The sequence below is a fragment of the Tamandua tetradactyla genome, chromosome 3, assembly GCF_023851605.1.
Source record: "Tamandua tetradactyla isolate mTamTet1 chromosome 3, mTamTet1.pri, whole genome shotgun sequence".
Taxonomy (NCBI): domain Eukaryota; kingdom Metazoa; phylum Chordata; class Mammalia; order Pilosa; family Myrmecophagidae; genus Tamandua; species Tamandua tetradactyla.
In genome coordinates this window covers 17,954,175-17,981,295 of record NC_135329.1, presented here as the reverse complement: position 1 = coordinate 17,981,295, position 27,121 = coordinate 17,954,175, and the positions used below count along the sequence as shown (strand labels likewise).

At 38.0% G+C, this 27,121-nt stretch overlaps 2 protein-coding genes across 5 annotated transcripts in view; one reads left to right on the top strand and one right to left on the bottom strand.

Moving 5' to 3' along the window:
• Nucleotides 1-16,135, top strand: part of DKK4 (dickkopf Wnt signaling pathway inhibitor 4) — a 32,458-nt gene extending 16,323 nt beyond the window's left edge. The window contains exons 2-5 of the mRNA XM_077152624.1: nucleotides 12,706-12,946; nucleotides 14,025-14,175; nucleotides 14,656-14,808; nucleotides 15,648-16,135. Coding sequence (XP_077008739.1) covers nucleotides 12,836-12,946; nucleotides 14,025-14,175; nucleotides 14,656-14,808; nucleotides 15,648-15,898 — 666 coding nt within the window. The 5' untranslated portion in view covers nucleotides 12,706-12,835 and the 3' untranslated portion in view covers nucleotides 15,899-16,135. The remainder of the gene's footprint in view (nucleotides 1-12,705; nucleotides 12,947-14,024; nucleotides 14,176-14,655; nucleotides 14,809-15,647) is intronic.
• A 954-nt stretch (nucleotides 16,136-17,089) lies between these two features.
• Nucleotides 17,090-27,121, bottom strand: part of POLB (DNA polymerase beta) — a 54,630-nt gene continuing 44,598 nt past the window's right edge. For 2 of the 4 annotated variants that reach the window (XM_077152606.1, XM_077152607.1), the window contains exons 10-14: nucleotides 25,411-25,481; nucleotides 24,655-24,741; nucleotides 19,334-19,398; nucleotides 18,022-18,161; nucleotides 17,090-17,337 (exon numbers count right to left, since the gene is read on the bottom strand). In XM_077152606.1, coding sequence (XP_077008721.1) covers nucleotides 17,243-17,337; nucleotides 18,022-18,161; nucleotides 19,334-19,398; nucleotides 24,655-24,741; nucleotides 25,411-25,481 — 458 coding nt within the window. In that variant the 3' untranslated portion in view covers nucleotides 17,090-17,242. Of the gene's footprint in view, nucleotides 17,338-18,021; nucleotides 18,162-19,333; nucleotides 19,399-21,295; nucleotides 21,719-24,654; nucleotides 24,742-25,410; nucleotides 25,482-27,121 lie in introns of those variants that run through there. The other 2 variants (XR_013172370.1, XR_013172371.1) reach the window with 2 other exon arrangements.

Below are 27,121 nucleotides of genomic sequence, written 5' to 3'. Positions count from 1 at the left end.
TTCCATTTCTGGTATACTGCAATCCAGCAACTTACAAACTAAAACAGATGGTAAGATAGATGGATAGGTAGAATGATATGCATAGCAAATGTGGGAAAATATTAAATGTTGGTTGATCTGGGTATCTGTGTGGAGGTTTGTTGTAGTTCTCAGTATGGGGTTTGTTTGGTTTTTGCAACTGTCCTGTAAGTTTGAAATTAATTTCTAAAGAGTGTATCTACAGTGTGATCCCAATTGTGTGTGTGTGTGGATATGTGTGTGTTGGACTTTTACTTTAGGAAGAAGCAAGGGAATGATAAGCATAGTCATCAGTGTATATCTCTGATAGGGAGGCAGACAGAAACGTGGGATAGAGAAGGTGCACATAGGGAGATGTAGCTATTAGAAATGGCTAGTCTGGAGTTGGTGATAGATTATATTGTATAATAAATAATTAAATTGATTAATTAAATGTATATATACATGTGTATAAATACCTGAAAAGAAAAAGGAACTGGGAAATTTTTCCAAAATTCAACAGTAATTATATCTACTGGATCAGAGAATATATGATTTTAATTTTCTCCTTCACACTTTTCTGTATTTTCCAGAATTTCTGAAGTGAACTTGCATTTCATTTATATTTAGAAAAGTTGAGCTCACTTTCATAAGGTGAGGAAGTGCCTTGGTTTATGAGAGGAGGGGAGTGCTGTCCCTTGGGGGAATTTCCACCAGAAATTGCTTCTGCGATTGCATACATGGAATTTATTTGGGGGCCTCTGAGTGCTCACCCCACCTTGGACCACAAGGGGGAGCAAGAACACAGTGTCTAAGAATAATTAATCCTGCTGGTTGACCCGGGCTTTCCTTCCTCAGACAGGGCAACGCTCACTGCCCCTTCCACTTATTCCCAGGAGCTTCATAACATTCTAAGTTTCTTCGTAAGGTTGTGAGCCTGGATATGAACGAGGGTTGCAGTGTGTCAAATTCTAAGTTGAACGTAGGTTATGGTACAGTCTGGCCCACACAACCGGCAAGTTGTTTCATCTAAAGCACTTCCTTGTGAAGTACTGTAATCCCGTCTACGTAAGTGTAATTTAGGAAAAAAGAGGTGACGTACTTCTTCAGTTGCACATATAGAAAAAGAATAAGCAGCATTCCCTGCAATTTAATTTTTTATCTGTGAGTATATAGCTATGTTTTAAGCAACTTGATATGTTTGGGAATGGTCTTCAATTAGTGAGCTGAATAAGGTGATATAAAGGACAGAATAAACTTTGGAACCAGAGAATTTACACTCAAATTCTGAGTCTGCAGCTTACTAGCTGTGTGACCTTAGGCAACTTATTTGACTTCTCTGAACCTCAGTTTCTTTGTTTTTAAAATGGACATTCCCCAGAAGTAGACCCTGGTCACACAGGGAGAGGCTTGAGCCACAGGTAACTTTCTTTGGCCAAAAATTTTGAGGAAGCTTGAGCAGCTCTCAGGACAGGAGCCGAGGGGACAGAGAAGCCAAGCTCATAGCCAGTGAGGCAAATGCATTGCAACCCCCAGAAGATGGAGAAACCAGATGAAGACTCACCCTGAAGGGGCTGTAGAGGGGCTGCGGTGACTGTAGTGGGGCCATGGGAGGGGCACGGTTTGTCTGGGTTTCCTTTTTCAAAGGGTATTGGAACCAGGCAGGCTTTTCCCCGGAGGACACCACAGAGAAAATCAAGGCCCTCAGCCTCTCTGCTCTCTGTTCCCATGTGCAGAGCACACAGGCAGCCATTTTTTAAAGTTTGTTTCTTCGAATTGGGGTTCCAGGCAGCAGATGGGTTTGGGGTCTAGCTAATGCAATGAGATTCACCCCGTACTTTGAGGAAAAAGAGCCAGACCCAATTTAGTCTGAATCTTAGGATCCACAGCAAAAGACAGCAGAACCTGTTTTGCCCCTAGGGAAGAGTTTGCAGGCCAGTAGGATTCCCATTTTCTTGCTCCTTCCCTGAAACAGGCTTCCTGGAGTCTGTGCACTCACCTGGTAATGTCCTCTCTCTGTCCTCCAAAGTTGCACATGGTCTCAGGCCTGGCAGGAGATATCTCCTACCCACAGCTCTAGGGCCTTTGGGCTGTCAGAGGGCAGTATAAGGACAGAAAACCACCTGACAGGAGTGAGTCCCAGGAGATGCCCAGAAAGGGCAGGCATTTCACACCCTAAGACTTTTCTTGCACACAGAAGGGTGGTTAATCTCTCCCACCGGAGAGAGTGATCACGGCAAAGAAGCTCCATTTAATGTCTGTGTCAGAGTTTGAGAAAAAAGATGCTGTTTTAGGAAAATGTGCAGAGGGGGAGCAAATGTGTTTGGGTACAGGCATAACTTATTAGAGAAGTTGTTCAGAAGCCCCAGGAGCTGGGGAGGGAGAGGACCAGGTCAGATACGCAGAGCTGGCACTCAGCCTGGCTGGAGCTTGTTGGTATGGGGTCCTCAGTCCCTGCAGCCTTCCACAACCTTTCCAGCCTCTTGCTTACCAGGGCATGAGAGAAAGGCCCTGGACAAGATTTCTGGAGACACTTCAGGTCACACACCTACATGATAGAGGCCATTGCCCCAACAGAGGCAGCTGCCACAGGGTGGCAGAGGCACACCTGACCATCAATTTAATGCTCCCATCAGGCTCCGAGTGCCACCAGAACACCATGAGATTTCAGAGGACATTTGGATTGAGGCAAAAGAGACATTATAAGTGTGGTTAGTTACGGGGTTGCCAAAGGAAGAGGGAAAAAGGGAAGAGCAACAAAACAAGACAGAAGTGAAAGTATCAAATGGCGGAAAAAGCATATGGAAGACAAAGGCATGAATGGTAAAGAATGGGGACAAGACCCCACTCAATTTTAGGGGTTTCTGTCATTCTGGTACTTTCTACCTTCCCCAAAGTATATTTGCCATTAAACTGCAGTCAGAAAAAGTATATCTCTGTGAAATTTACCTTGCTGTCAATGAGAATGAAAATTTCAGAGAACCATAAGGCTGAAAGGGCCTCAGGATGTCAGTCATCCCAGGGGTGTAAGTCTCTCTGGCAACATGGGACAGGACTCCTGGACAAGCCGGGACCCAGCATCATGGGACTGAGAGAGTCTTCTTAACCAAATGGGGGAAGAGAGAAATGAGACAAAATAAAGTTTCAATGGCTGGGAGATTTCAAACAGACTGGTGAGGTTGTCCTGGAGGTTATTCTTATGCATTATATAGATATCCCTTTTTAGTTTATTGGAGCGTATGGAGTATTGGAGTGGCTGGAACAAAGTACCTGAAACTGTTGAACTGTGTTCCCATAGCCTTGATTCTTGAAGACGATTGTATAAAGATAAAGCTTTTACAATTTAACTGTATGATTGTAGAAACCTTGTGTCTGATGCTCCTTATATCCAGGGTATGGACAGATAAGTAAAAATATGTACAAAAAATAAATAAATAATAGGGGGGATAAGGGATAAAATAAATCAGCTAGATTAAAATACTAGCTGTCAATGAGAGGGAGGGGTAAGGGGTATGGGATGTATGAGTTTTTTCCTTTTTTATTTCTTTTTCTGGATTGATGCAAATGTTCTAAAAGTGATTGTGGTCATGAATACACAACTATGTGATGATATTGTGAGCCATTGATTATACACCATATATGGACTATATGTGGCCATATATGTATATTTTATAAAATATATATATATTTATTTAATATATATATAAATACATATATATAAATTTATATATATTTATATATAAATATATATATAATATATATATATTTTATAAAAATATAAAGTATTTTAAAAATACTTTAAAAAAAGAAGCCAATCAAAGTACTCTGGAAACATAAATAAAATTATAATCCAGTTATAATCACCCTTGGCCTCTCTCAGCTCACCCTTGAGCCCTCTGTTGACCAAGTGAAGGATATTGCTATGTTTTCCAACCAATACACAGTGGACAGGGTGAGTGTTTCATTATCTCCTTTGCCTTCCATAGCAGCATCTGTTGTCACTCTCCTGGTGTTTTGTGTGACATGAGGACATAAGGGATTGCCTGCAGAGAGGGAGAGGACCGTGGGGAGGGCCCTGGAACAGGATAGGGTGGAAGAGGCATTTAGGAGGTATCAAGTCATGAATAACAGCACCGATTATTTAAAATCATTTATAGAAAACAATTTGAGATTCATGGATGGGGAAGCATCCAAAATACTTGCAGAAAGGAGCGCTGCCAAGGGGGTGGATGGGGAAAGCTTATATAGGGCAAACACAGAAGTGTTCTGATTGGCTAACATTAACTTTCCAATTTAAATAGGGGTCCTATCAAGTGAGGAAGAGATGTACATTGATTAGTGTGGCATACTTGTCCATCCTGATAAACTATCTCTACTGGACCCAAACTGATTTACCACCAGGTGCTGCCTGATTCTCTTTTAAACCAGGAAGGCAGAGCATATCCTTGAGGAAGAGAAACTCAGGCTTTCTGGGACTATTTTCAGCCAGGTACTGATGTAGCTGGGGAACTCAGAGGCTCCTACTGCTGGACAAGGAGCGCTCCGGGATGCCATGCTGCACAGCTGCAGCAGTTTACTATTGACATGGAGCACAGCGTGTGAATAGGGTCCCCGGGAACTCACAGACTGCTGCTCTGAAGCGGCCCTCAAAATCTTGAGGAACTGAGCCTGAAACATGACAAGACCTCTCGAAGGCCACACGGTTAATAAAAGAGGTTAGAACCGAAATTTCCTGGCCCGTGCTGTCTCTGCATGCTGCCCCATGCAAAGTTGCAAGACATCTGTCAGACTTGACTCAGCCATTGCAACTGGTTAGCTTTACCTCCTTCTGACCTCAGGTACCCAATGTTAATGTTTACATCAACTCTGTGATTAGATCCTGCGGTCTTTGTGCTCATCAACATGCCCCTTCTCATCTTTTATTTTATTGAACATTTCCTGTGAGATTCTGCCAAAGACTTTGTTTCAGTTACTTTGATTTTTCTTTTATGAAAAGCAAAATTTATGGGAAATCAAACTGGTTTTGACACTGGTGCCATAACAAATAAAAATTTCCATTCCTAAGTGAATATAAATCACCAGTTCTGACACTCTGCCTTTGACTTGATCTACGGCAGCTGTAATTTGGGAGGATACAGGTGTCAGCTGTCATCCCCAACTCTGCAGTTCTTACCTGGGTCATGAATCACGAAGAGAATGGGACCAGGCCTGCAGAGCTGAAACTGAGGCCTTTGGGAATTTCTTTTTGAGAATTTTCATTTCCTCTGAGTTCAATCAAGATTGTGCGATTTCAGTATTCCTTTGGCCCAGGTATTGCCGACAGAACTAAGAGGATCAGTTTGAGATTTTCAGTGGAACCCATAAGCCTTGCCAGGGGGCATCAAAATGGCAGTGTTGGGGCCAAAACTGCATGTGAGGGCTTCCTTTGTTCTGTGGCTACAGAAGCCTTTAGTGTCTCTCTTCAAAAGATAGCCACAGCTCAAGGTGATGTTCAAGGGGTGGTGGTTTGAGTGGGCTCTGCAAATCCTTTGCTGCTGTAGTTTGAGCTGTGAGCTCCAGTGGCCTAACCTCCAGCAGAGAAAATGCCTTTCAATGGGAGACACTTTTCAAGCTTTCCTCTCCCCTGTCATCTCCTTCCTGCTGCCCCATCATCTCTAATCCCCAAATAATTGAGATGCAGGATTATGGAGGTAAATTCTGCCATGGGGACATCTTATTTCTGTCATTGGCATTCCAGCTGAGGAGCCACTGTGATTGTTAATGGGCAAGCAGGCTTAACAGATTTTAAAATAAACCCAGAGTCATTTTCCAGGGAGTACTTCACATGTCTACTGTCCTTAAACTTGCTCTGGTTTTTTAGGAGACTTAGAAAGTCCTGCAAAGGGAGGTTTCAGGTTAGGGGAGATTTTTCCTTTGATGAATTGCACTGAAGAAGTATTTATTGAGAGACTGTCACAATAGGGCCACACTAGGTACTAAAGCTTGTATGATGGTGGAACGTTCTGGCCTCGAAAACAAGTGAGAGACTGACATTTGTTTACAGTTGCATGATTGCCAGTTACCATAGTAGGCACATTGCATTTTATTTCCTTTTGTGTTTTTTGTTTGGTTTTACTTTTTTTATTGTGAAATATAACATATATACAAAAAAGCAATAAATTTCCAGGTACATTTTAACAAGTACTTAATAGAACAGATTTTAAGTTTGGTATGGGTTACAGTTTCATGATTTTTCATTTTTTCTTTTAGCTTCTCTAAGACACTGGAGACCAACAGAAATATCAATGATTCAGCAGTCATACTCATTTGTTAAATCCTATCTTCTCTGTTATATTCCTTATTCTCTTTAAATACCAAAGATACATAAAAGCAATAAATTTCAAAGTACAGTGCAACAATTAGTTGTAGAATGGATTTCAGAGCTTGGTATGGATTACAATTCCATAGTTTTAGGGTTTTATTTCTAACTGCTCTAAGATACTGGAGGCTAAAATAAATATCAGTATAATGATTCAGTACTAATACTCATTTCTTAAACCCAACCTTCTCTGTATAACTCCATCATCATCTTTGGTCTTTCTCCTACTCTTTAGGGGTATGTGGGCTATGCCCATTCTAACTTTTTCATATTAGAAGGGGCTGTTGATAACATGGGATAGGGGGATGGAACCAGCTGATGTTCTGGAAGGGCTGGCCCCTCTGCATTTCAGGACTTATCTGGTCCAGGGACCCATCTGGAGGTTGTAGGTTTTGGAGAGTTACCCTAGTGCATGGAAACTTTGTAGAATCTTATATATTGCCCTAAGTGTTCTTTAGAGTTGGCGGGATGGTTTTGGTTGGGGTTTGGCAAGTTATGATGCAATGTCTAACTGAAGCTTGCATAAGAGTGATCTCCAGAGTAGCCCTTGACTCTATTTGGACTCTCTCAGCCACTGATACTTTGTTACACTTCTTTTCCCCCTTTTGGTCAGGATGGCATTGGTGATCCCATGGTGCCAGGGCCAGGCTCATCCTTGGGGTCCTCTCCTATGCCGCCAGGGAGGCTTTCATCATGCCCCACATAGTGGGGAGGGCAATAGTTCCACGTGCAGAGCTGGGCTTAGGGAGAGAAAGGCTACATCTGAGCAACAAAAGAGGTCTTTTGGAGGTATTCTGCCTAAAGGTAGGCTAATCTTCTCCGCTACATACATAAGCTTCACAAGAGCAAGCCTCAAGATCAAGGGCTTGGCCCACTGATTTGAATGTCCCTAATGTTTGACACGGTATCAGGGGTTTTCTGGGTGGTAAAGTTTAACAGTTCCACATTTTTCTCCCATCCCTCAAGGGACTTTGCCAATACTTTTTGATTATATGCTTAATATACTCTGGAATGTATCCAAGTATTACATTAAGCTATACAGGAGTAAAGGCCTTCATTCTAATACTGGGCTCCATGTGTTTGGATTGTTTAAATGATCTAACCAGACAGGTTGAGTTAGATTATGTACTACAGAAAACCTAGGTTCTGGACATAAAAAATTTATTTTCCTTGGTCTCAAAGAATAGATGAAGTTCTAAAAATACATGCAATGTCTTTCTTACCCCTGTATTCTGAATTACCTTAATCCTGACCCTATCAGCCTCATTCTTATCTCTAAATACCAAGTTATACATATATAAAACAGCCCCTCAAAATCCAGAAATAACAATTACCACTCTGTACTAAATGTGACTGCCATAAGAGCTTACAATCTAGGCCCCAGTTTTTGTATAAGTATTTTCTAATTGAGATCATACAATATTTACTCTTTTGTTTATGGCTTATTTTGCCTCACCAAATGCCCCACAGGCTCATTCACATTGTTGCATGTCTCACACCTTCGTTCTTTTCTGTAGCAGCACAATGTTCTAGCATATGTATACACCATCCTTCACAATCTACTTCTGTCAGTGCGTCCTCCAGCCACCTCCATCTACTGGGCCTCATGTATAAAGTCCAAAGTCAACAGTCCATCAACACTCCCAATTTTAGATAATTTCAGTGTTCCCAAGAGAAAGATAGCCAATAAACACATCCTCACCAAATGAAAATCCAAACCTCCCCCTAACTCTTGTCCCTCCCTCCATTATGTACCCCTGGTATTGCTGCAGTGCTGTTGATGTTTTCCTATTAAACATAGCCCAGAGCATGCCAGAGCGGTTTCCCCCTTATACCTCGAAATTATATGCTCTTTGTACAAGATTCATACCTTTGCAGTAGTTCATGCAAGAACTTATTTATATTTATAGTGTTAATTGGTGGGTGACATGAGTCTATATAACCCCTTGCAATTATGTTCACCTTCAATACCGTAATATTACTTATAGACCCACTTGTGAACTGCCTTCATTTCTGTCTATTCCCTTACAATTAAATTCACCCTCATTAGCTCACTGTTCGCCCATCTCTAGCCTCTGTGTTTCTCTGGGTTCCCTATACTCTGTATTATAAGCCTCTGATTTTACCTTTACCGTGGTCATAAAAGTGGAATCATACAGTATCTATCTTTTTGTGTCTGGCTTGTTACATTCAGCATTATGTCCTCAAGGCTCATCCATCTTGTCGTATGCTTCAGGATGTCATTTCGTCTTATTGCTGTACAATATTCCACCATATATATATATGCTACATTTTGTTGATCCACTTATCTGTGGATGGGCACTTGGATCGTTCCCATCTTTCAGCGATTGTGAATAATGCTTCTGTGAACATCAGTGTGAAAATCTCTGTTTGTGTCGCTGGTTTCAGTTCTTCTGGGTATATACTGAGTAGTGGTATTGCTGGGTCATAGGGCAACTCGATATTTAGTTTTCTGAGGAACCACCAGGCTGTCTTTCATAGCAGCTACACCATTATACATTCCCACCAGCAGTGTATAAGTGTCTCAGTTTCTCCACATCCTCTCCAACATTCCTGTTTGTTTAATAGCAGCCATTCTTATAGGTGTGTGGTGGTATCTCATTGTAGTCCTAATCTGCATTTCCCTTATAGCTAATGAGAATGAGCATCTCTTCATGTACTTTTTAGCCACCTGTATTTGTTCTTCAGAAAAATGTCTATTCATATCTTTAGCCCACTTTATAATTAGGTTGCTTGTTCTTTTATTGTTGAGTTGTATGATTTCTTTATGTATACAGGATATCAAACCTTTATCCAATGTGTGATTTCCAAATATTTTCTCCCATTGAGAGATTTATGTTTATACCATCTTCACCTTTTTTTTTTACCAAATCTTTTGAGGCACAAAAGCATTTGATTTTGAGGAGTCCTCATTTATCTATTTTTTCTTTTCTTGCCTGTGCTTTGGGTGTAAAGTTGAGGAAGCTACCTCCTATTAGTAGGTCTTGAAGATGTTTCCTTACATTTTCTTCTAGGAGCTTTATGGTGCCAGTTCTTGTATATATTTGAGCCAATTTGAGTTCATTTTTGTACAGGGCATAAAGTAAGGGTCCTCTTTCATTCTTCTGGCTGTTGATATCCAGTTCTCCCACTTCCATTTATTGAAAAGACTCTTTTGTCCCAGTTCAGCGGATTTGGGGACCTTGTCGAAGACCAGTTGACTGTAGATTTGGTGGTCTGTTTCTGCACCCTCAATCTGATTCCATGAATTGATACATAATAATCCTCAAAATATGGTCATTATGGTAAAACTGGTATTGCCAGTTTTACAGTGGAGGAGCTTGCAACCTAGAAAAGTGAAGAAACTTGCTCAAGGTCTCAGAGTTATTATAAAGTTCTCTATTCGTGCATTCATTCACACCCCCCCCCAAAAAAAATGTATGGAGCCTTTATTATGTGCCAGACACTCAAAGCATGGGAACACAGAGATTAATTAGGTATGGTCCTGCCCTCATAGAGTTTATAATCTAGTTGTAGAGACAATAAATAGACAAACAATAACAAGAGAGTATAAGTGGCATGACAGGCAGATGGATGCTGGCAAACCAGACTGGTGATCAGATTGGGTCTGCCTGACTCTTAGAGGCTGGACCCTTTCAGTACTGAGAGAGAGGATTCTTCTTTCCAGGCTCGTTCCCACCCATGTTTGTAACCCTCTAGCACTTGCATCCACTCTCCTTCTATCTCTGGGAGGAAATGGAGATCATCCTTCATGGAGAAAATTATGGTTAATCTTTATCTCAGCATTATATATCCAGCAAATATTTGATCATTTGATAGCTTTTCTCATGGCAAGCTGTTGTCCTGCCCCCCACTCTGCTCTCATCCTGAGTTTCTGTCCTTAGTGTCATCACCACCCACCCAATCTGCCAAATTAGAATCATCAGAATCACCCTTACCTCCTCCCTCCCACTGACCCCTCAACTCCCATAATAAATGAAGTGGAGCCAACTTCAGAAGCCCACCCTTCTCTTGCTTCTCATCACTGCATCACTGCCTAGGATGATCAGCATAATTACAACCGATTCCTAAGTGATCTCTCAGCTTCTCCTTTCTCCCCACCATAACCCCAGCTCCACACTGCCACCAGTAGTCTCTTTCTACACAGCAAATTAGATCATGCCATTTCCAAGCTCAAATATCTCCACTGGCTTTCCATTGCATACAGAATAAAGTCCAGTTTCCTTAGTGTGGCATATCAGGTTCTTGGCAGCTTAGCCTTATCTCCTTTGTCTGTCATCTGCCCCAGCCGCATTAATACCCAAATGTACCTCCCTGCCTTTGCATGTGCCTCCGCCTCTGTCTACTGTAAGACTATCCTCTGCTTCTCAACCTAGGCAACTCCTACTCATCCCACAAACTCAGTTCAACTATAACCTGTTCTGTTACAGAAGAGACTGTAAACATAGTCTCTCATTTCTCCTGAAAGTCTAAATCACACCTTCTGCAATCCTGCAGCCCTGCATTTATACCTTTGTTTTAGTTCTCATCACTCTATATTGAAATCATCCATACATATATGTCTTCTGGTTGGACTTGAGCTTCTCAGGGGGAAAGACTGAGTTTTATATTATATTCCCAACATCTCACCACAGGATCTGCTACTAGTAAGTGCTCAGTGACCGTCTGTGCTGTTACAGGATTACCCATCAGTCTTTCCGCCTGTGCATGTCACCAGACACCTTTAGTACCCTGGCATTCTCTCTTCAGTTTGGAAACAGGAAGCACAGAAATCCAGCAGAGAGGGAACCTAGGGACCCTCTTCTTTATCCTCAGTTCAAAATAAACTCTAACACTCCTAGTCACTAGCCTTATCAAACTATCAAAAGCTGTTATATGTCAGTTTAAATGAAAAAAGAAAGTACTTGAAAAAGTGACTCCCATTGCACTGTATGAGTAGTAGATAAGCAAAACCAATACAAGCAAGCGAGCCAAGCAATGGAAAGACTCAGATCACCTGCATCAACTTCTCAGTGGCACTGTGTATAACACAGAGCAGACTGCAAAACTGAGATGATTCTCCTCGCAGAGAATGTCAAGATACGTTTCCATGGACTGATGTTGTTTTGGAAGCAGACCCAGTAATACTAAGATTATTATTTATGGCATGTGGAGGATGCATTTTTGGATTTTAACCAATACCTCACACCTGAGGTACTGGGGTAAATCTACTCTGAGGACAATGAAAACAATTAAGAGAAAAAGAAAAGGAATTTTTTGACCCAGTCTAGATTGTTCTACTCTTAAAATACCTAAGGCAGTGGTAAACTCAGGTCTAAATTACTTGACCTCTGAAACAAGTAATGGGGGAAAAAAAAGGCAAAAGAAAGATGAAGCAGAAATTAAAAAAAAAAAAATCCAATTAGTAAATGTAGAACTGTCTGAAATTCCTTCTGAAATCAGCCAGAGACATGGAGACCTGTTCTGCTTAAGTCAATTAACGTAATGCATTGCAAATTAAATATGTTGCTCTTAAAATGGATCCCAAACTTCCCCTTGAATTGTATAAATCTGTACAAAGTAGACTTTCTGTCAAATCTTGTCATTAAACAAGATTTTTATAAATCCCATTATTTTCCTCATTAAATAACCCTCACTTCAAACAGTGCAGTTTTCATTTTAAGTAGAGTAATTTCCCAATTGACATGTAGTAGGAACAGGTACTATTATATTCATAGCTTTTAAACTACTGAGATTTTTACATCTGGATGCCAAAGTTAATCTGAAGGCATTTTCTCTCTTTTCTACATCTTCACTATCTGCAGTCCAGCTTAAAGGGTCTCAGTATATTTTGTAACTCATTAGTTTTTGGCATCCATCCTCCATAGAATATTGGCCAATATGATTCATTCTTTCTTTGAGCACAATTAACTGTGAAAACAGATCTTAGAACAGATGCCCCCACCACCCGAAGGATTACTGAAGGTAGGAAATGCAGGTGATTATCAGAGTTTCCTTTGATACAGACATCCTGCTCTTCTACTAGCCCTTTGAACTGACTTTGATATGCAATAATTAAGAGGGATTCAACCCCTGGAGGAGAAGCTGCTGTGGCCCTGCCTCTTCTCTTCCTCTATTGAGTCCTTGTTTTGAACTATTGATCAAACGAGATTTGAAGGGATTTGTTGAAGCCTGTGTGGGCTAAGAAGGAAGGAAATGAGGGGAGCGGGAGGAGGATAGAAATGAGGTGGGGGAATATATCCAACTATAAATAGTTTCAGAAGGAACTTGCTGATCAGACCTCATTCGTCTAATTTCACACACCTTACTAAGGTTTGCTTCCCTTTTAGAGAAAAAGCATTCACAAAAGACTTGCTGCATTTCCATCTTGGCAAAAGCTCTGTCGTGGATTTAGAGTCGTCCAGTTTCCAAGGACGCGTAGAGACCTGAGAACTTCGAGGAGACCTGGGTGATTGAAGGATGGTCGTGGTGTTCTTGCTGGCACTTGGCTGGTTCTGTTCTCCCCTGGGAGCTCTAGTTCTGGACTTCAACAACATCAAGAGCTCTGCCGACACGCAAGGAGCTCGGAAGGTAAGGGGCAGCTACACAGAAGGGGACACTGTGCACTCGTGGTTGGAAGCTGGTAATAGCATGACTGATGGGTGCTGTATTTAGGTTTAGGTAAATCATTCAAATTAATGTGTAAAATGTCTCACCTAGAAAGTAGTTGGACTGATGTAGGAACTGGGAAGCCACCCTGTTAGAATCCGTTTGCCTTCGCATTAATATATTATTAAATAAGCAAAGTGGCTTTTTAGTGCATTCAGTTATAGATTTGTCTGTAAGTGAAGTATAAACTGATATTTTAAAAATTCTACCTGTGCCAGGCCTTTAGAACATAATTAAGATCTCATATCATCTCACAACTTGAAATAGGTATCATACATCCTAATTTACAGATGAAGAAAATAAGACTCAGAGATGTTAAGGAATTTGCCCAAGATCATACAGCCAGTAAATATGTGAATTAAAATTTAAATGGAGCATGCCATGGTGCGTTGTCATTGCCCCTAACGTCACTTCAGATATATATATGAAAAAGTATCAGATGTGGATGAGAAAAATTGACCAAATTGACCTTTGGTACTTTTTTTCTGTCTGTGAATGAGGCATACTAAAAATCAAACAACAGTTCACTTGGGTAACCTCACAGAGGTCTACTCAGCAAATGGATGCAGTGATTAATGGGATTCATTAGAGTAAAAATTCAAATAGGAATGCCACAAACCCCAACATGACAGCTAATTAAACTGTAGCACAGCTTCTAGAGTTAGAGGTTTATATTATAAAACACATGACCATGTGTAAAACACGCATGGGCAAACATATCCTTTTCTTTTTCTGAGGAAGATAAGAAAATAAAATTCTGCATTTAAAAATAGGACAATTTCTCAAACACAGATAGCCTTTGCAACACCTGGGTGCTTCGTTGGTGACTTGATTTCCACTTTGTGAGATTATAATTATGTTGGCAGTTGAACTGCCTAACATTTATCACAGCATTCAAAGTGCCACTATGATTTGGTTTCTTCCATCTCCTTCCTTGAATAAAAATCATTTTATATCTTTTGGAAGGCCTACCTTGTTGTGACAGCAGTTTCCTTCATAGGGTTCACAATGCTTGTCTGACAAGGACTGCAATACCAGAAAATTCTGCCTCAAGCTCCATGACGAGAAGCCATTCTGTGTTACGTGTCGTGGGCTACGGAGGAAGTGCCAACGTAATGCCATGTGCTGCCCGGGGACACTCTGCATAAATGGTAAGCTATCATAAGCCCTCACAGAACTGCTTTGCTTCAGTGAATAGCAGTTTTTAAAGTAAAGACAGGTAGCATCTGAACCTCACAGGACAGAATATTCCACCATAGGCATTCTCTCTAAAGGTTTCCTGGATTCATGCTTGAAGTACATTTACACAGCTTCCTTTTCTGGATGCAAAATGTAATTTACTTCCCAGCAATAATTCTTGCCAGCAACTTGGAAGTAATGATTTTAAAGGAAGGATTCAAGTTGGAATCTTTCAAATTATTCCATTTTCACTTGGATTCCATCAATTACTTAAATACCCTCTTTGCCATATGTGAGCACGTATTTAGTGCACATGTCCTAAAAAATCTAGAAAGTTAGATTTCTAGAAACTAAAGGCAGAGGTGCTGCCAAACTATCACAATGTTATAATTACACACCTGTGTTCCTCCTGCCTGAAATGAATAACTCTGGTTTACGTGGTTGTCCCTCAGATGTTTGCACAGCAATGGAAGATGCAGCCCCGATATCAGAACGGGAGACTGATGACCAAGATGACACAGATACAAAAGGAATAACTGACCATCCAATTCAGGAAAACAAACCCAAGAGGAAGCCAAATACTAAGAAATCACAAGGCAGTAAGGGTAAGCAGAGCACTCTGAGGACATTTTATGTAAGAAAAACATTTTCCTCTCCTAGGCGCTTAAAGATAGGCTGAAGCTGACTTTTTAATTCCTCTCCACCCCTGAAACGTGTAGGGAACATGTCCCTTTACAAATCTCTTTCCATAAGAAGCTTGAGATTGTGTAGGGAGTAGCATAGTTAGTCAGCAGGCCAAGAGGGCAGAATAGCCAATAATAGCTGACTGGTTAGCAAGAAAACCTTTTACTGTATAATTCAATTTTATACACACACAATTTTCTAGTGTCTACAATTCAACAAAGGGCAATTGACCTTCCTAGATCCTCAGATGGAAAATAGTTGCGAGAGATAGAATTAGACACATTAACCTCTTTTCCTTGTACAAAACACAAACTTCACTAAGATGAGGCTTTTAACAAAATTGTAGCCTCAAAGTCTTCAACATAATCAGAATGTTTGAAGTTGGGTCAATTGGCCCTTCTTGTTCGCGTCTTCAGGTTAACTGGCTGTAGTTAGTAATGGTCCCTCTTTGTATCAGTATAAATCCCATTTAATAAAACATTGTAGAATGCTACTTTATTTCCTTTCTCAAGATGGAAACTCCAGATCTTTCTTTGTAAATGCTTTAACTTTATAAAATAGAATAAGTTCTGTCAGAAAGGGCTGGAATTTCCATTTCACTACCACTTTTAGCCTAAGACCTGACAATGAGAATTGCCTGCTGTTCCTATTTCTGCTTTGTGGCCTCCAGTCCCATATCCCATGTCTTTATCCCTGTGGCAATCCCCTCCATGTGCCACTTCCTCCATTGATTGCTAATGCCATATTAACCTTGTTACAGGACAGGAAGGAGACAGCTGTCTTAGAACTTTTGACTGTGGATCTGGACTTTGCTGTGCTCGTCATTTTTGGACCAAAATTTGTAAACCAGTCCTACTGGAGGGACAGGTCTGCTCTAGGAGGGGTCATAAGGATACTGCTCAAGGTCCAGAAATTTTCCAGCGTTGTGATTGTGGGCCCAGACTATTATGTCGAAGTCAATTTACTGGCAATCGACAACATGCCCGGTTAAGAATATGTCAAAAAATCTAAAAAGCTATAAATATTTCAAAATAAAGATGAATCCTCATTTTAGTCAAGCAGAAATGTGTGACATTAACGTAGTAATTCTTCTGTACAAATAGCTCTTAAAATAAGGTCTTGTAGCAGCTGAAATAGATGGAATCTGGAGAACTGTGAGATGCTACCTTGTCAAAAACAGAAAATTGCTTTTTTGTGTGTATTTCTCCAGAAAATTGATGTTTCTGTAAAAAAAAAAAATTAATTTTAATCTAGTGACTCAACTACAAATAAATCTTTAAGTAATTTTTGGTGAAGGGCTGGTACCTGACAACAGCTTGGGGAAGAAAAAAATGATGGTCTGTGAAATTAAGTGAGTGAATTCTTGCATCTTACCAGTGAAAATTATCACAGCAAATATTATATTTTTCCTTAAAAACCCTATGTTTATTTTCCTTCATTTATTGGAAGGAAAATGCCATTTTGCTACAAAATAATCTGTTCAATAAAGAAACAAAATCAAAAGGTACTAACATCTTATATTTGTATAGCTCTTCAAAAGTTATAAAGCACTTTCACATATTTTGTTTTCAATAGCGTTACCACTTGATTAGTTTTTATCTTTTATGATTTTTATAATTGAAAGTTAGGGCTTTCAAGGAGTATCTTTACTTATACATTTTGACTGTTTGTACTTAAAAGTTACCTTGAAGGAAAATTAAGGAAAAAAAGGTGAAATGTGTTTGCTTCAAGTTTCAGAGGCTGTATTCTGTGATGGGGGCATATAGGAAGTGGTTATGCTTGGGAAAGTTGTTTCTAGTAGACTAAAACCAAGTACTACAAATTTCATTTAAGAAATAAATCATTCCATTGCTCTTTGGTCTAAGTTATAAATAGATATTATAAATTCTAACATGGGCCAACCAAAGAAAAAAATTGAATTTATGAAGGTACCTAGTTTCCAAAAGAAATTTATTGAACCATCTTCCAGGTGCTAACCTCTGGTGTATATTAACTGACTAATTTGTGATCAGTATGTGGGAAGAAAGGAAGTGAGTATAAGTAGTTTACAACATAAGGGCAGAAAATCAGAATATAGAATTTCCCGTGACAGACTTCCTATCTCATATTTTTCTCTACTAAACCCTTAATAAAGTATGATTATGAACATAAGATATAAATTTAAACTGTACACATTTGCTAATAAAATAAGAACAGCATTAATTTATAGTATTACAAGAGGTTTTATTGACTACAATGCAAGCTAAAACATGAAGAAGAAACAATTATTTTAAAACACCAAAGACCCTTACATAGCAAAGGTTAAGAAATAAATTAAGACTCCTGTTGAGCTGTGTCTTGGAGAAAGGACAGGCCTCACTCACTTCGGTCCTTAGGTTCTCGGTATTTCCACTGTATATAGTCAAAGATGTCTCTCTCACTGTCCACTGGCAGGGGTTCACCAGCAACTCCTGTAAGTAAAAAGAAAAGAAACTTATTTTAAAGATCAGTATTGGAATTCAGATATAGACGGTTCAGGATTGAGAGTTGTGTGGGACCATTTTTCGGAAGAAAACGAAAATGGCAATCAAGTCATTAAAAAAGAGATACTGAATATCCTCATCTCCCACACGGCTCGTGTGTGAGGTCTGTCATGTATTACCCACGCTACCAAAGGAACCTGGGTATCCGAATGAGGGCCAATGAAGCGATCCTAACATAGGATTTTAATCTCTACTGGATCTCCACTGTGGCTACCAGGTATTACATAAGAAATCAGAGAGTATATTATAAAATGTTAAGATTCATAAAGCACAGATTAAGCCAAAGCTACCCAGTTTCGCATGGTACTAAAAGTAACGATACCTGGGTTCTTCAGAAGTCTTACGCGATACATTAAAACAAACGGACAAAGAAAAATGCTTTGGATTTCAAGAAAATGTTCTACTACCCATAGAATGGACTTAATCATTCTAATAGAGCTAGAAATAAAGTTGCCTTGATGGGCTTTCAATTGAGGGCCGGAGAGCACCTTAGGGATTAAAACCCCTCTTTCTGCCTTAGGGACTACCAAAACAAAGAAAAGAAATAACCTTTGAAAATAACTTTTTCTCTTAGGCGATCAGTTTAGCTCTAATGCAGACATAAGTACTCACCAGTGACTCCCAGTGGACGGATCGTATATTCATTGATTGTGAAGCCTTTTTCTAGAGCATGTGCTCTCATATTCTTATTGAAAATATCACTTCCGGTGAAATAAAGAACACCACAGTAATACTGATCTTTGGGTATCAACCTAAAAAAATTTGAATAGATAAACCTTTTACCACATGCTTCAAATCTGGTCAAAATAGGAATCTTAAAATCCATAAGGCACAAATACCTAAAATAAGTCTATGTGGTCTAATAACCCGAAGAGAAGATTATCATTAGGTAGACCGTTAGAATCACACCAATCCTGCAGTTAGTTTAGGATTTAATCAACTATGCTCTGCAAAGTTGCAGAGAAATGAAAAGCACTGTCACTTATCACAGCTAACTTTCCCCTGGCGAGAAGCTACTTTGGAGCTGTGGAAGACATCATGGTGAGAGGTATATACAAGAAAAATAATTTAGAATCTGTAAGACAGATATTATTCTTTATATATTTTCAGGCTAAACATTGTATGTGGCAGGAACATATGGCACTTCATAATAAAAACGGGTTGTGCTGGTTTGAAAGGAAGTATGCCCCCTAAGAAAAGCCATGTTTTAATATAAATCCCATTTCATAAAGGTAGAATAATCCCTATTCAATACTGTATGTTTGAAACTGTAATCAGATCATCTCCCTGGATGATGTGATTTAGTCAAGAGTGGTTGTTAAACTGGATTAGGGAATGACATGTCTCCACCCATTGGGTGGGTCTTGATTGGTTTATTGGTGTTCTATAAAAGAGGAAATATTTTGGAGAATGAGAGATTCAGAGAGAGCAGAACAAATAGCCACGAGAAGCAGAGTCCACCAGCCAGCGACCTTTGGAGATGAAGAAGGAAAATGCCTCCCAGGGAGCTTCATGAAACTGGAAGCCAGGAGATGAAGCTAGCAGATGACGCCGTGTACGCCATGTGCCCTTCCAGATGCGAGAGGAACCCTGACTGTGTTTACCATGTGCCTTCTGTCTAGAGAGAGAAACTCTGAACTTCACTGACCTTCTTGAACCAAGGTATCTTTCCCTGGATGCTGTAGATTGGACATTTGTATAGACTTGTTTTAATTGGGACATTTTCGCAGCCTTAGAACTGTAAACTAGCAACTCATTAAATTCCCCTTGTTAAAAGCCATTCCGTTTCTGGTATATTGCATTCCAACAGCTAGTAAACTAGAACAGGGATTCTGGACATTTATGTGAACACCAAGGAACACAGAGGTGAGGGAGTGGGGGAGAAGGGAAAAGTTAATAGGTCAGAGCAAATTTTCAGTAATACCTGATATCAATTCTCCTGTGTGGATACTCCTTTTCATGATTTTTACTGGGAAGTTGGCAAACACCCTAAAATAGATATTTTAAAGATTACTCAAAGATTTTCTTAAATTTAAGGCTTATTTTAATTAAAAGGTATTAAATACATAGCTATACTTTTAATGACTTCAGTTTTAGCATTCTGAGCACTTTTTACTGAATAGCTTTTCTATACATTCTGGTATCACCACCTTCCTGTTATACTTCATGATAACCAACTTTAGAGAACTATATGAAACAGCAAACATGCAAGGATTCTAGTTGAGAATTAAACCTTTATGTGATTCTAAATAAAGAGTCAATTGAGGAAAGAATCTAACATGAAAGACAGACCAAAATAAACAGAAAAAAGCAAACTGGAAGAAACAATTATGCAGGGAGAAGAAATCTAGACCCCTGTCAAAGCTATGAGTAAGATTCTCAAATAACAGAAGATTTTGCATCCCTAAAATAAGAATAAAATGCTACAGAAAAAGAATATTCACTAGAAAAGTTGAAATCAAAATTTAAAATATTACAGCAAAAGTAGAAGAGTTTGAATTTTAGGAAATTCCCTAGAAATCAGAAAAAGGCAGAGAGGTAGAAAATAAGAAATTTTTTAAAGATAAGAAAATTAGAGGATCTTCCTTTTTCTACCAGGAATTTTCATTATACTAATACAGTTTTCAAACAAAAATTAACAAAGTTTGTTTTGTGCATGGGACAGAAATCCCAGGATGAGATGGGACCCGGCACCAAGCGATTGAAAAAACCTTCTTGACCAAAAGGGGGAAGAGAGAAATGAGAAAAAATAAAGTGTCAGTGACAGAGACTGCAAACAGAGTCGAAAGGTTATCCTGGAGGTTATTCTTACGCATTAAGTAGATATCACCTTGTTATTCAAGATGTAATGGAGAAGCTGGAGGGAACTGCCTAAAAATGTAGAGCTGTGTTCCAGTAGCCATGTTTCTTGATGATGATTGAATAATGATATAGCTTTCACAATGTGACTGTGTGATTGTGAAAACTGTGTGTGTGTCTGATGCTCCTTTTATCTACCTTGTCAACAGACGAGTAGAACATATGGAATAAAAATAAATAATAGGGGGAACAAATGTTAAAATAAATTTAGTATGAAATGCTAATGAAAGCGAGGGGTAAGGGGTATGGTATGTATAACTTTTTTTTTTTCTGTTTTCATTTTATATTTTTCTGTTGTCTTTTTATTTCTTTTTCTGAATTGATGCAAATGTTCTAAGAAATGATGAATATGCAACTAAGTGATGATATTGTGAATTACGGATTATATATGCTGATGTTTTAGTTCATTTGTTAATTTTTTTTTAATTAATAAATAAATTTTAAAAATAAATAAATAAATTGGGTAGATGGAAATACCATTGGTCAATGAGAGGGAGGGATAAGGAGTATGGTATGTATGAGTTTTTTTCTTTTTTATTTCTTTTTCAACATAGTGATACAAATGTTCAAAAGAATGATCACAGTGATAAATACACAACTCTGTGATGATATTGTGAGCCACGGACTGTACACCATGTATGGAATGTCTGTATGTTAAGAATGCTTGTATGTTTGGATGTTGTTTTATCAACAAAAATAAATATTTTTAAAATTTGTTTTGTGATCTTTTAACTCCCTTTCCAGAAAAATGGGTAAAAATTCTGGAGTGGGCAGCAACCCATACATATGCAAAGAGAGCTATACACCACCAAGTTTCAAAACAGAAGTTAAGAATACCACGTTCTAAGAAAAATTCACAAATGATAGCTTCTGATGCTAAAGACTAGTCAATACTCAGGTCATTAAAGGCCATACTGTTTCACTCAACAAAAAAGAAAAAATTAAAATCTAAAATGAGCATTTTCTTTAGTGTTTCTATGACTCAAGGATTAATGAAATCTGTTTATCTTCAAAATAGGAAACCTACCTTCTTACACATTAACAAGTTCCAACTCAACCTCCAACTTCAAATGGATCAGAAATAATTTCCATCTGGAATTACCATGAGGTATTACCTTGCAGATATGGATGTCTGGATGCCATAGGCAGTTATCTTGCTGTTTGTCACATCAGTAATGGGATTTCATCTAATGACTTTGTTCCTTTCCCTCAGGTTAATATTATTTCCTGGCTTTTTCTGAAGGGCTAATGTTAAAGAATTTTTCTGTATTGTAAATACAGATTGAGTGGATTAGTTTTGTCTGGCATTTGTTAAATAGTTTCATGTGGAGTATCTCGAATAAGCCTTCTTTCATTTCTTCAGGGTAGTCCAGGTATCTTCTACTGTCCCTTGAATCCTTACTGTAGATATTTCACAGAAAATCATCCAAAGCCAAACTTGAAGAAAATACTAAAAAGGGAATGGCACTCGTCATATTTAAAGCTAACAGGCATCTAAAAGTAGAGGGAACTTTTTTCTTCAAAACATTATTATATTCGTATGAAGAAGAGCTCAATTATCTGAAGACCTTGATTTTACAAGATCTGGAATAACCCTGGCTTTCCTAAAGTTTGATGACTTTTAGCTAAAAGGAATTCATGTCTTGAAGATAATTTGAAAACACACGAATAAGCATACCTTTAAAGTTATTTATGTATTCAGCAGTTATAGCAACAAAAAGTTCTGAAATCAAGTGGATATGACATAAGAATGGCTTATTCACTTTATAATTATAAGCTGAATTCACTTTACAGCCAATTTCCTTTCAGAAACCTAGAGTTCTTAAATTCTCTGGATGTCTCTGCTGACGTTCATTTACTTAGGGTCTTGCTTGCATTCCTTCTGCCTGGATATCTTTTCCCTCAGATATGTGCCTGGCTAACTCCCTCACCTCAAGTCTTCAGTAGGATCTTCTCAATGTGGATTCCTCTGATCACCTTAATTTATTAATAATGCCTCTTGCACTCCCATCGTCCCACAATCTGTTCTCCTTTTCTTAAATAGCATTTATCTTAACCAGCACTTTTCTTAACCTACTATATAACTTACCTATTTATTATGCTCATTGTTAACTATCTAATTTCCTTCCATACCCTCCAAATGTAAGTCCTACTTCATTTATATATCCCAAGTTCCTAGAACAGCGCCTGGAATGTAGTAGACACATAATACACATATGTTGAATTGAATGAATATATCTTCTCTTTGCTATTAGTATTCATTCTCCCCATTTTGTTCTTTCATATCATCATCCTCCCTCATTTTCCATTTCTTTTTTGTTATTCCCCAGTTTTCTCCTCACCAGGTCATCTTCCTTTACTGATCTGTTTCTGAACAGATTATACCTTGTATTTGTCCAGCATGTACATGGAAACTTGACCTACATAATAGCCCTTTGAAACAACATGTATCACGTTACAGATACACGTTGCCTTGTAGAAGTATAGCAACTTGTCTAATATCACACAATTAATTAGTAATGGAGCCAGAATAAAATACTACATCTTCTATATCCAAATATTCTTCTATCATGCAATATATAGTACTCACCCTTCCTTTGCAACAAGACTCAAATCACTTCTTATTGCCTCCAAAATAGAGTGATTTAAAAGTTGACATGGTGGAGTTATACAGAGAAGGTAAGGTTTAACAAACGAGTTTGAATGCAGAATCATTATATTGGTATTTCCTTTAGTCTCCAGTTTATCAAAGCAATTATAAGTAAAAACCTAAAATTGTGGAATTGAAATCCATACCAAATTCTGAAATCTGTTCTACAACTAACTGTTGTGAAGTGCTTTGAAATTTATTGCTTTTTTGTATATGCTATTTTTCACAAAAAAGAAAAACAATGTCTATTGTGATGATAAATGCATTATATGATGATATTGTGTACCACTGATTGTACGCTTTGGATAATTACATGGTATGTGAATATATAATATATATCAATAAAAAATTTTTAAAAAAATTTTTTAAAGTTACCTTGGTATGCTTCTCATCCTCACAAAATACTAATTATAGCTCAAAACTGGAGTTTTAAACAGAGCACTTTTAGTAGGTTTTTTAATGTGTCTCCCTATATATATGTATTTCTATATCTATACATACTCACACACAGAGGCAGATATGTGATATTTGTATCACAGGGAATTTTCTTTACAACATTTTTGTTTTTGTGCATTTTGGGGGGGGGGGGACGGGAAGGGGGATCCATGGGTTGGGAATTGGTCTCCTATATGGCAGGCAAGAATTCTACCACTGAACTACCCGTGCACCCCAGAGCATTTTTTAAACTTCAGGAAATAAACTAACCACGTGCATAGTATCCAAACTTTATACACAAGCCATCCACTAAGATTTATTCCTTTGTCACAATATAAAGGTCTTTTTTTTCCTGCTCTTATCTTCACCTAAGTATTCTACATTAAAATCACACACACACATACCACTTTTTCTTATTTTTTAACCTGTTTCCTTTTGGAAATAGTTCTGGGAGATGCCCTTTCTGGTACTATCTGTATGTATGCTGCCAGGTATATGACTGAGAGAACGGACAGGCACAGTAATGTATTCACCGTAGTCTTTCCCATCCCCTACGTACTATGAGGTGTGAACAGGCCTAACCTGCAACAGTCACCAGGACGTGCATGTCCTTACACTTCCGTCTTCTCTTTCTTTGAGCGGTTACTAGGATAACCCAATTTTACCACAGTAAATAATTCTTTATGTTCACACCTACTTGGCTACCCATCTTTTCCATTCAGGAGTATACCAGCCGCCCAATTTGTAATTTTTACTTGTATTTTTGCTAACTAGATTCCTACAGTCTCTGTTGGTTTTTCCTCTGGCTCCCCCTGTGCACAGCAGAACACTGTTAAGGCTATTAAAAAATGCTTCTGCTATTGTATTGTGTAAACATCCTCCTGACTACTAATTCTGAAAGCAGTTGATAAACTTGCTCCAGAAGGGAGCTCCAGTGCCTTTCAGAGATAACTACTTAGGGAAGAGATTTAGGCCAGAAAGGATCCCCAGAATATCCCCAGGTGTATAGGAAACCAAGACATTTTTCTACTATGGGAAAAACCCAACTTGTCCAGCACATATTGCTTTTAAGATTTTTATTTAGTTCTTTAAATATAAGTTTTTAAGTACATTCATTTTGAGGGAATTAAAATCAATATATAGAGTGCTATGAGAATCTGCTAATTATTTTTATCTAAAGTGTCACAGTTAATTTATTGACTACCGTTATACTAAGCTACAGTGAGGTCACACACTCAGAATGGTTACTGAACAGTCTCCAAGGTTTTTTTTCAGATGTGTCAACTCAAGCAAGTACTTACCATGAACTTTGTTTCACCCTTTGACAGAGTGTCTGTAATAAAATGGACCTTTTGTAACTGCTCCACAACACGATGTAATAGTTTTGGCTGTAGAATCATAATTAGGGAACGGGAAAAAGAGCAGTAACTTCATTTAGGTAAGAAAACATTTTTAACAAGATGCTGTTTTGTATTATCTATACAAACTATGGAATACTTAATTTTCCTATGTTCTCAGCACTTGCTTTCTCTAACAAAAAAGTGATCTTATCAAACGAAACATATTTTTAGAAACTACCATTTTCCACCAATACCACGATACCTAAGAACAATCATCATTTGTTTATGTTTCATTAATTCAAAAAGTTAGTAAACTCATCTTTAAAAGCTTATAATCCAAAATTTTTAAAAAAGTCTCTGTAAGCTTTTAAATAGTGGTATAGTTTCTGAATACTATATATTTTAAGAGAAAAATATTCTTCTAATGAAAATGTGACTATTACACTGAATATTTCCAAAATATCTAGGCTAGGTAAATAATCCTAAGAATATTTTACTAAATTTTATCTCCTTCATATATTAGACTTTCTCCCAGTTTCTTGAGGGGAAAACAATGTATATTCCTTTCAACAACTCACTTTGCTGTTCATCAAAACACTTCAACTGACTTTCAGAGGCATTAAAACAAAAACTTATTCTGAAAATATCCAACTGGCATTTACAAGATGATACTGCTATGAAAGATGGATCACATCTGATTAATAAATTATGAGGTACCTGTTTGGTCGACTCAGAGGTAAAGCTTGGATGGGTGAGAAGAACATCCATGTCCCCACTGGACTCGGCACCTATGAAAACAAAGAATATGTTTTAAATTCTCCATGTAAATGTATCACTTAGGGAAACACAGAACCAAGTTGATAACACACACAGGAGATCCTTACTTCTTACAGCCTAACTTTCTATTTCACTGTGCTTCATGTTCATAATTAGTTAAAAGATTTCAACTCTGTCCAACTATTCAGGTGTATTGATGAAACAGCAGAATCTGTGACAACAGTATTCGGCATTAGATATACAATGCAAACAACTGGTTAATTTAATGTACTAAAAATGCACCTAAGTACTCAATACTGAATAAGAACAATATCTAAAAATATCTTTAAATCCCAATCATGAACAACAATATATCTGAAAATACCAAATTAAACAATAAGCTCTAGCTTTGTAATGGTTAATAAGGAAACACATCAATTCTTATGATTGAACTCATTTAATAAATATTGATAAAAATTACTATTATGGTGCCACGGATAAGGACATGGCACTTTGTAATGACTTGGGATTTTAAAAAAATTTTTATTAGAGAAATTATAGGTTTATAGAAAAATCATGCAGAAAATACAGAGTTCCCATATATTTCCCACACACACACACACAATTTTTCCCTATGATTAATACTTTGCATTGCGTGGTACCTTTGTTACAATTGATGAAACAAAATAATTATAATTGTACCATTGACTATAGTCCATAGCTTACACTAGTATTCAACTGTTTGCTTGTATGTACTATTTTTTTTAATTTTATTCTTTTAATATATACGCAACTTAAAATGTCCCATTTAATCACATTCAAACATATAATTCAGTGGTAATCACATTCACAAATGTTGTGCTACCATCACCAACATTCATTACCAAAACTTTTCCATCACTCCAAACAAACACTGTAACAGTTAAGCATTATCTATCCATTCTTTACCCACATCCTGGCTCCTGGTAACTTGTATTCTAGTTTCTAGTCTATAAATTTGCTTACTGCAATTATTTCATATCAGTGAGATCATACAATATTTGTCATTTTGTGTCCAGCTTATTTCACTCAACATGATGTCCTCAAGGATCATCAATGTTGTCATATGTATCAGAAGTTCATTTTTTACAGCTGAATATTCCATTGTATGTATAGTCCACATTTCATCTCCTGATGGACAACTTGGAATGCTCCCATCTTTTGGTGTTGTGAATAATGCCACTATGAACATCAGTATAACTGTTTGAGTACCTTTTTAAATTCTTTTGGGTATATAACTGTTCTATACTTAACCTTCTGAGGAACCTCCATACTGTTTTCCACAGTGTCTATATCATTTTACATATCCACCAATAATGAACTAATGCTCCTATTTCTCCTCATCGACTCCAATGGTTATAATTTTCCATTTTTAAACCATTCTAATGGGTGTTGTTCTAGTTTGCTAGCTGCCAGAATGCAATATTCCAGAAACATAATGGCTTTTAAAAAGGGGAATTTAATAAGTTGCTAGTTTACAGTTCTAAGGACAAGACAATGTCCCAATTAAAGCAAGTCTATAGAAATGTCCAATCAAAGGCATCCAGAAAAAAGATACCTTGGTTCAAGAAGGCAAATGAAGTTCAGGGATTCTCTCAAGTGGAAGGTCACATGGCGAACACAGAGATCCTCT